The sequence below is a fragment of the Panthera onca genome, chromosome B4 (assembly GCF_046562875.1).
Source record: "Panthera onca isolate mPanOnc1 chromosome B4, mPanOnc1 haplotype 2, whole genome shotgun sequence".
Classification (NCBI taxonomy): Eukaryota; Metazoa; Chordata; class Mammalia; order Carnivora; family Felidae; genus Panthera; species Panthera onca.
In genome coordinates this window covers 119708291-119722838 of record NC_138345.1, presented here as the reverse complement: position 1 = coordinate 119722838, position 14548 = coordinate 119708291, and the positions used below count along the sequence as shown (strand labels likewise).

Here is a 14548-nt window from a genome sequence, read left to right as displayed (position 1 = left end):
CATTGAGCAGACAAGTTTTCCACAGACTTCAGTATCTGGTATTAGAATGTAAGTTTGTATGCTTTTTTATAGTAGCATTTGCTAAAAGGCAAAGAATTGGATTTAGTGTTGTTTATCTTGTGCTAACAAAAGTTGAGTAACAAATAGCACAGAATTGAAGATGAGACAGATAATGGAATGAAATACCATGAGTGAGAGCCAGAGATACAGAAACAGATCCATGAAGACTTCAGGTATTGGAATTATCAGGCACAGATTAACAACAACAACAATAATTGCTTGCTATTTTCCACTAAATAAAAAGAAGCTTGAAATTGTCAGGAAACTAGGGGCTCCTGGATGGCTCAGTCGGTTAAGCATCCGACTTCGGCCTAGGTCATGATCTTGCAATTTGTGAGTTCAAGCCCCATGTCAGGCTCTGTGCTGACAGCTCGGAGCCTGGAGCCTGCTTCAGATTCTGTGTCTCCCTCTCTCTCTGCTCCTCCCCTCTTCATGATCTGTCTCTGTCTCTCAAAAATATATCAATGTAAAAAAAAAAATTAAAAAAAAAAAAGAAATTGTTAGGAAATTGAAAAATGCCAAATGGTGATGTTGCATATTTGAAAAAGAACCAAATAGAAATTTTAGAAATGTGAAGTATCAGTGAAATTAAGAAAATAGTTTGGTAGCAGACTCGACATTGCCGAAAAAGAGCTAATAAACTGGAAAATGAGTATAAAAAACTATTCAGAATGCAACACAGAAAGACAACAATGAATATACAAAAGAGAGAATAAATAATGAAAATAAAGACTCTAACATTATTTCACTGGAGTTCAGTAAACATTAGCTATTATTATTACTATATCACTTCAGAATTAAATATACACAATATACCAACAAAACTTCCTTTTACTTATTGAAACTTATCTCCAGCTTCTTCCTAACATAAAACAATATCTTTATCTATGCTCTTTTTATCTCCATGCCCTTATGTTTTATGATCTGTCCCAGCTTTCTTGCCTGAAAACTGAAGCCTTTCACAGCCTCTTCCTTCCCAGCCAGTCTGATGATTGTTCCTCCCTTGCTTTTTCATTAGGCTTCATTTATCTGTTATAAAATCTCAAGTTATATGGCATTATACTTTGTCTACAATTCTGATATCACATTTCACTGTATACTTCTTAAGGGCATGGATTTTTAAACATTTTATTAAACTTAATTTTTCAAAGCAGTTTTAGGTTTGTAGAAAAATTGAGCATCGGGTATCGAGGTTTCTCTTGTACCCTGCCCCCACACAAGCACAGCTTCCCCCACTATGGACATGATCCACCATACTGGTACATTTGTTACAATCAGTGAATCTACATTGACCCATCATTATCATCCAATGTCCATAGTTTATGCTAAGATTCACTCTTGATGGGTTTAGGCAAATGTATAATGACATGTATCCACTGTTACCATATCATACAGAATAGTTTTACTGCCCTAAGAGTCCTCTGTGCTCCACCTATCTTTCCCTACCCTCTACCCTCTGCCTAGAGGCTCTTTTCCATTTATCCTTAGAACATAACATAATACCTGATACATAGTTGCCCCCAAATAAATGATTTTAGATGTATGGTTGAATGAATGAAAGGGAGGGACAAATTGGAGAGAATCAGGACTTCTTTTCATTGTCTTGCTGACTGACATTTTGTCTCTGTTTCAGTAGTTACTCATACCAATTATATCCTAGTCAGAAGACCACCCCATATTACTGTCTTTTGGAACTCTGTGTTTCTTGAGATGCTAATTCAGATCTCACCTTATCCATTAAACCTGAGTCAAGAGTAAGCTCTGGACACTGTTAAGACTTATTTAATAAATGATCTATTTAATTCAATATATCACACTTATATATTTTTGTTTCATAAGCCTATGTCTGGACTCCCCAGTGAAACTGAATTATGTTTTTATGTGGGTAGAGTTTTCATCCCCTCACTTTTTATGAGCAAGAGGCATCTTCATAACTTACTACTTTTTACTTGGGACTGTAGGCAATTGCCATAGAATACAAAACCTTGCAGGTCCGTAAGGAATTGACAGTCTCAGTCTTTGCATCAATTCAGCTGTCTAGAACAGAAACTTATTGGGAACTAATTAAAAACATAACAAGGAAGTAATTTGTTTTAGTTTTGAGCTTGCAACAGTTTCCAAACAAAGCTATAGAGGATTGTCAAATTGTTGTTAAAATAATATAACTTCTATGTGCTACCAAGAGTTATTTTTGGAACTTTCCCATCCTTTTCCAAGTGTTTTAAACATTCTAAAACTGCATCTTTTTTGTTATTTTGTTTTGGTAAAAATTTAAGAAGAGAGTTTTATGCATGTTGCTGATTTTAAAGTCATCACTTTATTTTTCCTTTGACCTTCATACTGAGCAAAAGAGAGAAATAATTTAGATTTTTGAAATTTCACTCAATTAGCTTGATTATAGAAGATGTGTTTATCTGGGTGTGATTGTTTTGTGTTAGTCTACATTGTAAAACCATTGTTCACACATGTCAGTTTTTCCTCAATTTTAATTCACCGGGATGGTTCTCTATAGTTTGAGGGATTTCTGGGGGACGTGCTTTCAGGAGGCTTGAATTTGGGTTTTATGACTCAGGAAGATATGAAACTTCCACTTTAATAAATATCAATACCCATTTGAAAGATTATGGGGAAAATTTAGCCCAATCATATAAAAAATCATATTCTTTTTAGTTAAGGTGAAGTTTTGCCCTTTGTATAGTAAAGGCAGTCTTAATAGCTGTGTTGGGTATCTATCATGAATTCAATAATAATACTCTTCCTTTTTGGAATAATACTACAGGGTATGATATTTACCATTCCAAAAGAAAGTAAAGCATTCAGTAAACATTATCTTTAAAATATACTGCTATGCATATTCCTCATTATGATCTTGTAATTGATACCAGTTTTAAGCTGAATTCTCAATTCATGTTCACTAAAGTAATTTCAAGTCTTAAAAGGTAAACTGAGTGATAAGGTTTATGGCAGTTCTATTTTTATTCACAGATAATGCATCTGAGGTAGCAATTACTGCTCCAGGAAGTAGTAACCATAGAAACAGCTCAACAGGCCCAACACCCGACTGCTCACCTCCATCCCCTGACACTGCCCTCAAAAATATTGTAAAAGTTATTCGACCCCAGGTAAGTGCCCAGATGACATCACCTGCAGTAGTGTATTTTGTTTTGGAATCATTGCATGTATACTGCTTATATTGCAGTGCTTGGACTATTTTATGATATGCAAATAGATTTTTAGATTAAAAGAAGAGACTTGGAAGAGGATGCTTCCTAACCTTGGAGTTGATGACAGATACTGAAATCCATACTAGCTTTTGGAAAAATGAATTTATATATCACGTGAAAAAACAAGTGAAACTTAGAAAATTGACTATTTCATATCACTTTTCTCTCACTACATTTTAATAATTATGCTCCAATTATTAAACTATTACATGTTTTCTGGGTTTTCATGCTCCTTTTGTCTTCACTTCTCTCGACATGCTGCATTATTTGTGATCACCTCTCCGTCTTCCAACCTAAGTTGTTTTGATATATTTTCTTTAAATTCTCTATTCCTTGTGGTTGCCTTTTGTCCTTGTTTAAAAAATTTCTTTTAATATTTATTTATTTTTGAAAGAGAGAGAGACAGAGTGTGAGAGGCGGAGGGGCAGAGAGAGAGGGAGACACAGAATCCAAAGCAGGCTCCAGGCTCTGAGCTATCAGCACAGAGCCTGATGCAGGGCTTGAACTCACAAACTGCGAGATCATTACTTGAGCTGAAGTCAGACATTTAACCAACTAAGCCACCCAGGCGCCCCTCCTTTTGTCCATGTTTAATATTGCACCCCTCATTGCACCTTATTTTTCTCCAGTGCTCACTTTTGTCTAGCTTGTCTCTCTCTACCTTTTGTCCTTTTTTCATTTCTGTCACTTGTATGTATGGGTTTCTTTCTCTTCCCTCTTCTCTTTCAGTTGGATTTTCCAGTAGGCGGTTTGCAGGCAAGCTTTAGAAATATCATTGGGACAAGCTGTTCTGTGATATTTCATTGAAAATAGCACTTATAAAGCTGTTTGCATTATATTTTTGCCAACAGATGGACTCAGAACATGGAATTGGTGGTGTTCTCAACCTGGCTCATTCTGAATGGGCCTCATAAAATCCAAGAGAGGGGGACTTTGGATCCAATCAATGCCATTCACCATCCACTTAGATATATAGTATGAGCAAATCCTTTGAGCCAATTTGTGAGACAAATGTCTCTTTTTAAGACTGTTTTGGTCTAAATGAGCAATGATTTGCTTAATATCTTACCTTCTTCAGTATGATTTATTTTAGTTTATTTTCATTATAATCATCCTCATCAATAAATAGCATTTTGACTTTAAATATTCACTATATTTATAGAACGCTTGCATATAAATAGTTTCATTTAACCATCATTAATTTCAAGGGAATGTGATAATGCGTTATGAATAAAGCTGTTGACACTACAAAGGGGCTAATTGTGCAACTGATTCAAGTTCCTTTTTTTCCCTTCAGTATAATAGTTGTCTCCTCCTGCTCAGAGGTTAGAAAAATCTTCTTGAGGTTGTACAACATCTGTATGAGGATGGAACTTACAAGTTCATTTTGGCAAGGTAACATTTCACAGTGTCCAACTGTGTGGAAGAGGAAGTGTCTTCAAAGATCTCTTCTTTTCTTCCAGAAAAATTTGATCTACTTCATTTGCTTCAAGACATAAACCTCATTAAAGCCAGATTTAGATGCTAAATGTCACATTTGTCTTCACTTGTTCTCTCATTATATGAAGGCGTTCCTAGTGTTATTGTGCAGCAATTACATTTTCAGCATTTTTAATTACTTAGGTAAGAGATTATCTTATATATATGTTAACATCCATTACTAAACACATTTATTTTTACATCAGCATAAACTATCTAATGTAAATGCATTTAGCCACTCAGTGAATAAAAAGCAGATTTTCTTTCTACATATTTGTAATCTAACCAATCCTAAGGGATCTTATTCTGTAAATCCTTCTTTGCATTCTCTATTCTATTTTAGTTTATTTTAGGTAAACTGAAAAAAAGTATTGGTAGTATGAAAGCCAGAAATTCCTTTTGACTCTATTCCTTGGTTCTGTCCTTTATTAAATGTTTATGAAGGCAACTGATTCTACCTTCCTTTCTTAGATGTTATAATGATGATTTAGGAAGGAAAAAAAAATGAAGTGAGAAATTCAGGAAACTAATGATGATGGTATTTAAATTTGAACCAGTGCAGCCTGAAAGTATGTATGTAATAGAACAGTAGCAGCTAAGGTGTATAGTTGGAAAATAATATAACCTCACTTGGACTACTCTTACTCTTGTCTCAAAGACTTTGGTGTTTTACTTATTTCTTCTGATCTTCTGGGCTCCATATTCATGGCAGAGAGCAGGAAGTAGAAGACTCAAGTGGAGGTAATTATGAGGGAGTATAGGTCAGACACATGATTTCAAGAAAGGGTTTGGAGACTAGAGGGCATGGATGGGGGATAGCTAGATGGACAGTGTAACAGACTCCCTGGTGTGCTCTGACAAGTCACAGGTGTATCAGAGATGGAACATTGTCAAGAGTTAACTGTTCCAAAGAAAAGATAATTATTGGTTAGCTTATATAAGAGCCTATATTTTGATCACAGATTTAATCCTCTAAAGTGTCTGCTAATTCTGGCTTTATGTGTGGAAATGTAGGAAATGTGAAGTTAGAATGACTTGTGGTAGTATTCAAATACGTTTTTTTTTATTTACTAATTAGAAATTAATAACATGGTTGAAATGATCATTTCACTCTTGAAACTGTTGATGAGCCTTGGAAACAAAAGTATAAATACAACTGGTATCCATGAATTTACATTTATTTGCCCAGATGTTAGTAGTAGATGTATTCAGTCTTATTGTAAGAAGAATGAGAAAGAATAAATAGAAATGATAGAATAGATGGAAATGAAAACAGAACTTTCATCTCATTCACTGCAAATAAAGACTGCTTAGATAGAGCAAGTTAGGTTACTTCCCCTTTGCTTCATGCATGCCTTTACCTAACATCCTTTCCATGACTACCTATTAATGGAGAATATCCATTGTAACCAAAGAGTCCTTGCTGTCAAAATGAGGTAGGCCTGATTACACATTGCATGTGTTTCTGGTTGGTGTGTTAATTACTTGGAAGCTACCAACTTGCAGTGCTTTGTTGAGTTTGATTTATTCAGCGTATTTATTAACTCACTAAGTCACAGCTGTTAGTTCTGCATCTTGTGTTTGATCTTTTTACCTTTGCCTCTTTGGGCTCTTTCATGTCTTAAAAATGTCCAGATTATGAAGCATTCTATTTTCAATTAACAGACACTGAAATATTTATATGCTACTGGTTATTCTTTGTTTTTCTCCACTATATTGACCCACAAGGCTGAGTTTTTCTATTTAAATGAATTCACAAGGGTGGGTTTATTTACTTATATTTGAAAATAAAATTATTTTGAAACTCAAAAAATGGACTTTAAAACACTTGAAAAAATATTGCCGTTGAAAAAAATTTTAGGTAAGTCTGTTGACACACCAAGTTTTCTTCTTTCTACTAATTACATGCTTCTTGCAATAACTTTTCTTCTTTTAAAATGTTTTCTTGGTGAAGCATCTTTTTTTTCTCCCCAACTGAAGAATAAAACAAAATTTAATGAATTTTGACCATTGCATATGTAGGTGTAATCACCACTCAAAGCAAGATATTAAAACATTGTCATCATCCCTGAAAGTTGCTTCATGCCCCTTTTCAATCAACTACCCCCATTCCCTCCTTGAAAGCAACTTACTTTCTTTCTTTCTTTCTTTCTTTCTTTCTTTCTTTCTTTCTTTCTTTCTTCTTTTTTAATGTTTATTCATGTTTGAAAGACAGAGAGACACAGAGTGTGAGTGGGGGAAGGGCAGAGAGAGATGGAGACACAGAATCCCAAGCAGGCTCCAGGCTCTGAGCTGTCAGCACAGACTGACATGGGGCTTTATACTCACAGCAAGAGATCATGACCTGAGTCGAAGTTGGTTCCTTAACCAACTGAGCCATCCAAGTGCCCCGAAAACAACTTCTTTCTGATTGTTATTGCCATAGATTAGAATGGTCTATTCTTGGACTTTACATAAATGGAATCCTCCAGTGTGTGTGTTTTGTGTATGTCAATGTCTGACTTTTTTCACTCAACATAATGTTTTTGGGATTCACTCATATTGTTCCTTTATTGCTGAGTAGTATTCTCTTGGATTAATATAGTACAATTTGTTTATCCATTTTCCTGTTGATTGATACTTGTGTTGTTTTCCTGCTGTTTGATATTTTGAACTAATGTGCTGTGAATACTCACATTCAAATCCTTTTATGGGCCTATGTTTTTGTATACATACCGAAGAGTGGAATTGTTAGGTCATAAAGTAGATGAGTAAATAACTTTATAAGAAACTTCCCAAGAACTTTTCAGAGTAGTTGTTCCATTTTATAATCACAAGAGAAAGGTGTGAGAATTTTAGTTTCTCCACATTCTCTCAGACTTTTGGTGTATTAGACTTTTAAATTTTTTTTACTTTAATCATTCTTATGGGTGTGAAAAGATTTCTCATTATAGTTTTAATTTGCATTTTTCTTGTAACTAATAATATTGAGCACCTTTTCTTGTGGTTATTGACCATTCTTAGATCTTTTGAGGAGCGCCTATTCAAGTTTTTTTTAATGGAGTTGTTTAAATTTCTGGTTGTAGTAATTATTTATAAATTGTCTTGTAATTCCTAAAGATATGAGTCCTTTGTCAGGTTTCTGCACTGCAAATATTTTTCCTCAGTCTGTGATTTACCTAAATATTTTTAATGGTGAATTTGGTGAACAGAATGTTTTAATTTTGGTGATATCCAATTTATCAATTGTCGTCTTTCATGGCTAGTGCTTTTTGGGTCTTGTCCAGGTAGTGAATATGTGCACCTATATTTTTTACAGAAGATTTCTGGTTCTTGCTTTTACATTTAGTTCATGATTCATCTCAAATTGTTGTTGTATGGTGTGAGGTAGGAGTTGAGATGCATTACTTTCCTACTCAGAAAAAGACTTTCTTGTCTTCATTGAGTTGATTTAATGCTTTAGTATTGTTTATTACTTTCACTTTCCAATTGTGTTGGTACATAGAAATGCAATTGAATTTTATTTTATCCTTGTATCCTACCACCTGGATAATTTCATTTAAAAGTTATAGTAGTTTCTTTTTAATTTCTTAGAGTTTTTTCTGTCATTGAGAATAATGATGGTTTTACTTCTTTTCTAGTCTTTATACCTTCTTTTTCTTTTTCTTACTGCTGTGACTACAATGCAATGATGTAGAAGTGGTAAAACTAAAAGTCCTTGTCTTGTTCTCTAACTTTGATGGAAAGAATTCAGTATTAAACATAATATCAACTATAAGTTTTTTGTATGTACCCTTCTACTCCTATTTTGCTGAGAGGTTATAACATAAAAAGGTATTGATATTTTCTTTTTTTCTGTATATATTTATATAATCATAAAATTTTTTTCTTTTGTTCCATCAATGTGATAAGTTACATTCTTTATTTACTAATGTTAATTCAACTTTGCATTTCTGGGATAAATATGACTTGGTTATGATGTTTTATCTTTTTTCTGTAGTATTTGATGCAAAAGACAATTTGGATAAAGCATTAGTGTACAGAGAGATGGATTAGATCTAAGGGAGTCAGAGATGACTAATGACTTGAACCCAGTCGGCTGGGATTTTGGAATGATATTTATAGATATAGGAAAGACTTGAGCAGAAGTTCATTTTGGTGAGGGAGAAGGATGATAAATTTGGTTTTGTAAATGTGTTGAATGTTGGGCATGATATGCAAATTGGAAATATTGGAGTAGAGCTCTGGTGAGAGAGGTAGGAGTTTAGGGTAAAGATTTTACAGTCATTTATAGAATTTGCTGGTGAAGGGAGATAGTACCAAAGACAGAATGCTGGGAAATGTTTACACTTAAGGAATATAATATTTGTTGAGCACATAATATAATTTAATTTTCATAAATTTTTGGAATTGATATTATTATTTTAATTTTGTAGATGAGAAAATTGAGAACCAGGAAGTTTAAGTAACTTCTTCACATACACTTCAGGAAGAAGGCCTTAGCAAAAGAGAGAAGGAGCACTGAGAGATATAAAAGAGAAAAGGCCAAACATTATCATGAACATAAAAAGAGAAAAGAAAGTTGAAGAAGAGATTAGTCAACATTGTCAAAACTTATAGGGTGATAAGGTAAGGGAGATCAAAATGTCACTTTATTTGGTGATTTTGAGGGCAAAGGCCTTCAAGAATACAATTTCCTTCAAGTGGAGAAGGTAGGAGCTTATGATATGGAGAGTTGAAGAGTTGGAGAAAAGCAGTACATTGACTGCAGATTAATCTTTTGAATAATTTGCTTGTAAAAGAAAAGAAAGTAGTATGCCAGTGTGTTGAAGGAAGGGCAAAATTGATGAAATAGTTTTTCTTTTATTTTTGATGCAAGAAATTAAACTTGGTTGTAGAGAATGAGAAAGAGGAAACTAAAAGTTGATTTGGGAGACGAGTGATGGGGACTAAAATGTTAAATTTCATAATGGGAGGACTGACTAAATGTAATTAGCTTCCGGGGCACCTGGGTGGCTCAGTCGGTTAAGCGGCCAACTTCGGCTCAGGTCACGATCTCACGGTCCCGTAAGTTCGAGCCCCGCGTCGGGCTCTGTGCTGACAGCTCAGAGCCTGGAGCCTCTTTCAGATTCTGTGTCTCCCTCTCTCTGACCCTCCCCCGTTCATGCTCTGCCTCTCTCTGTCTCAAAAATAAATAAACATTAAAAAAAAAATAAAAAATAAATAAATGTAATTAGCTTCCTAATACAAACACTCTTGGCATTGCTGGATGCCAGAAACATGTTAGATAAAGCATTAACTGTTAGAGCACTGGATTCTTGAGCTGTGCCCTTGGTGGTGGTTTTAGCCTGATGGGTTTTTCTGTTTCTTTCTCCTGTTTTATAACACACATCAAGTGTTAAATTACAGAGGAGGGCATTTGAGAAGTGGCTGTAGGTGGAGGCAGAAAGAGAGACTTAGTACAATAGTACTGAGATCATCCAAGCATGTACTTAATATTGAACATTATAACATTTTAATGAGCATAGGTAGATGCTAACAAGAAGTCAACCTGATCAATATGAAAGTTCTGATCGTCTTGAGGTGTTCCTGGTATTGTCCAGGTCCTACCACATAATTTAAATCCCATCCTAAGTAGAATTCAACAGAATGAAATTACTTTAGGCTGCATTCTTCTGTAGATAAGGAGGGACCCTATCAAAAAGAAGCAAACAGGCCTAGGGATAAAGAAAAGAAAAAGTCAAGGGTCCAGTTCTCACAAAAGACTAAGGGAGATAGATAATTTAAAGAAAGATGAGCTTCTCAGGATCCTGAGAAACTTAACAGAAACCCATGGGGGAGGGGAAGGAAAAAAAAAAAGAGGTTAGAGTGGGAGAGAGCCAAAGCATAAGAGACTCTTAAAAACTGAGAACAAACTGAGGGTTGATGGGGGGTGGGAGGGAGGGGAGGGTGGGTGATGGGTACTGAGGAGGGCACCTTTTGGGATGAGCACTGGGTGTTGTATGGAAACCAATTTGACAATAAACTTCATATATTGAAAAAGAAAACTAAAAAAAAAAAAAGAAAGATGAGCTGCTTCTGAATTCCTACTTATGATGGACTCTTTAAATCAGGTGATATCTCAACCTCAAGGAATTAAATATTTCAGATATTCTTCTTTATTTTTTGTGTTTAATGAGGTAGTAATAAATTAATTTAATAATAAACCATAGTATCTCTCCCTTCCATTATGGGGTTACATAAAATTCCTGCCAAATCTAGAGTAACATTTTGCTGGGCACTGGGGGTTACAGAATACATATGCTAAATTGTAAAATTAGAAATAAGAGTGGGTATGTAAAAAGCAAAGGCATATAACTCAGAGTACAGAACACTGTATTGGGTTGCCACAAAAATAGATAAAGAATAAAAAGACCTTCAAAGAAATAATCTTTAAATTTTTTTTATTGTTGAGTATTGAGCCATTTATTTTTATTATTGTGTGTGTGTGTTCATTTATTTCTTATAAAAACCCTACAAGGTAGGCACTTTTTTTCTTTATTTTACTGATTGGGGCCGAGATTAAGAAGGTCGAGTAATTCCCAGGGTTACAAAGCCACTGACTGGAAGAGCTCTGGTCTTCTAAATCCAGTAGTCTATTAATGTTAATTAGCTCATTGGAGAGAAAATGATAAAGGTGGAATATTGATATTCCAGAGACTTGATGAAGTTTAAAAGGAGAATAATAGATTGGAAAAAGGAAGAAGAGCAGAAACATAGTTGGCAACGGTTTTACCCCAAAATTGGGAAACAAAGAAGACTGTATTCAATAATTTGGAGTCTTGCCACCAAAGCTAAGTGAAAGAAGATTAAAGGCAGAAAGATAAGAAAATACAGAAAATAATCTTAGATGAAAGAAATAACAATTTGGAAAGGGAAAAAAAATGAAAAAGAATTTAGTGACCCCAACAATTGGCCAGTAGGCCTTGACAAATTAGAATTTCCTGGGATCTTTTAAAAAAATATCTTGTCCTAATCCCAGACCAGTTAAATCAATATCTCTAAAGGCAAGACTTTTTAACCCAGTTATTTTGGATAGGCTGTAGATGGTCTATGAAACTCATGGAATTATATATAAAATTTTTCTCGGATATGACTTTTTATGGGAATTAAATTTTAATCATGCTTCTGTCACATACCTGCCTCTTATGTAACCTTTATGACCTCAATTTGTCAGTAAAGTCAGTGATATTTGCCTCATGTGATTACCTAGTAAAACTCAAAGCGGATAAAATGTGCCACAGTGTGGTATAAATTGTAAAACCATATAGCAACCCAAATTGTTATTACAGTGGTGGTTAAATCATGTTTGCCCACATTTGAAATACAGCCTTTGACAGACAATCTTCTTACTCCTATGGTCTCATTCACAAATGAGATGATAGCAACTTTGGACTTTAACAAATGTAGGTGGGAGACTTTTAAAGTTTCCCAAATCATTTGAATCTATCTAGGATGATGCTAGCCAAATATGGGGTAATCACTGACTCCAGAATTTCATTCCTAAGAGTTCTGCATAAGAGAGCAATAGGAAGTATAAACTCCTAAAATTTGGCATGTGAGAGAAGCCAATGAAGATAAATTGGCACAGTATTGGGTCAGCCTGACCTAATGCAGGAGAGGAAAAATCCAGAATCTAGAAAGCATCCTCTATGAACTGCATCTTCTATTAATGACTGAAATCACCACCAGTCTATATGAAGGTCATGCCATTCCTACACCAGTGGAATATTATTCATTTTCGTTTATCTTCTTTTGGTGAAATCCTTCAGTATCTATCAGAAAAACAAGGAATTATTTGCTATTGATATTTTCTACATGTAAAAAATAATTTTCATCTCTTTTTCTAAGCAAGAAATGTAATCCTTGAATTTAGTACCCAGAATACCATTGACAATGACAGCCCTTATTAAATGGGATCTTTCTTTTGTGTTATTCAGGGTTTTTCTTCCACATACATAAAAATCTCAGTGGATTCCATTATTTGACATGTGTTTCTCTAAGCGTCTCTAGGCAGTCTGAATAAGAATGCATAGATGAAAAATTCTCTGGGAAAAATTATCTTAAAAATAAAATGCCAGTAATGAAGCAGCAGAAAAACAAATCAAGGAATTCAATCCCATTTACAGTTACACCAAAATCAATATACCTAGGAATAGACATAACTAAAGAGGTAAAAGATCTTTACTCTGAAAACTATAGAAGACTTACGAAAGAAATTGAAGAGGACATAAAGAAATGAGAAGACATTCCATCCTCATGGATTGTAAGAACAAACATTGTTAAAATGTCTACACTACCCAAAGCAATCTACACATTTAATGCAATCCCTATCAAATACCACCAGCATTCTTCACAGAGCTAGAACAAATAATTCTAAAAATTTGTATGGAACCACAAAACACACCAAACAGCCAAAGCAATCCTGAAAAAGAAAACAAAACTGGAATCATCATGATTCCGGATTTCAGGCTATATTACAAAGCTGTAGTCATCAAGACAGTATGGTTTTAGCACAAAAACAGACACATAGATCAATGGAACAGAATAGAAAACCCAGAAATGGACCCACAAATATCTGGTCAACTATTCTGAGACAACGTAGGAAAGAATACCCAAAGGAAAAAAGACAGTCTCTTCAGCAAATGGTGTTGGGAAAATTGGACAGTAACATGCAGAAGGATGAAACTGGACCACTTTCTTATACCATACACAAAAATAAGTTCAAGATGGATTGAAGACCTAAATGTGACACAGGAAACCATCAAAATCCTAGAGGAGAATATGAGGCAGCAACCTCTTTGAACTTGGCTGGAGCAACTTCTTACTAGATGTGTCTCTGGAGGCAAGGGAAACGAAAGCAAACATGAACTATTAGGACTTCAAGATAAAAAGCTTCTGCACAGTGAAGGAAACAATAAAGCTAAAAGTCAGCCTACAGAATAGGAAAAGATATTTGCAAATAACATCATATAAGGGTTAGTGTCCAAAATCTATAAAGAATTTATCAAACTCATTACCCAAAAAACAACCCAGTTAAGAAATGGGCAGAAGACATGAATAGACACTTTTCCAAAGAAGACATTTAGATGTCTAATAGACACATGAAAAGATGCTCAACATCACTCAACGGGAGAGAAATACAAATCCAAATCATGATGAGATACCACCTCACACCTGTCAGAATGGATAAAATTAACAACACAATAAACATCATGTGTTGGCAAGGATGCAGAGAGAGGGGAGTCCTTTTGCACTGCTAGTGGGAATGTAAACTGATGCAGTCATTCTGGAGAATAGTATGGAGGTTCCTCAAAAAATTAACAATGCAGATACCTTATGATTCAGCAATTGGACAATTGGGTACATGCACCCCAATGTTTATAGCAGTATTATCAACAACAGCCAAACTAGGGCGAAAGCCCAAATGTCCATCAACTGATGAATGGATAAAGAAGACAGGCATATATATACAAAGAATATTACTCAGCCATCAAAAAGAATGAAATCTTGCCACTTGCAATAAAGTGGATGGAACTAGAATGTATTATGCTAAGCAAAATAAGGCAGTCAGAGAAAGACAAATACCATATGATTTCACCCATAGGTGGAATTTAAGAAACAAAATAGATGAACATATAGGAAGGGGAGGGGACAAAGGAGAGAAGGAGAGAAACCACAAGAGATTTGTAATGATAGAGAACAAATTGAGGGTTGATGGAGGGAGGTGGTGGGAGATGGGCTAGATGGGTGATGGGTATTAAGGA

At 34.8% G+C, this 14548-nt stretch overlaps 1 protein-coding gene across 13 annotated transcripts in view; it reads left to right on the top strand.

Moving 5' to 3' along the window:
- ANKS1B (ankyrin repeat and sterile alpha motif domain containing 1B) overlaps window positions 1-14548 on the top strand; it is a 1079287-nt gene that overhangs the window by 431400 nt on the left and 633339 nt on the right. For all 13 annotated transcript variants that reach the window (XM_060656669.3, XM_060656668.3, XM_060656666.3 and 10 more), the window contains exon 11: window positions 3046-3182. In XM_060656669.3, coding sequence (XP_060512652.3) covers window positions 3046-3182 — 137 coding nt within the window. The remainder of the gene's footprint in view (window positions 1-3045; window positions 3183-14548) is intronic.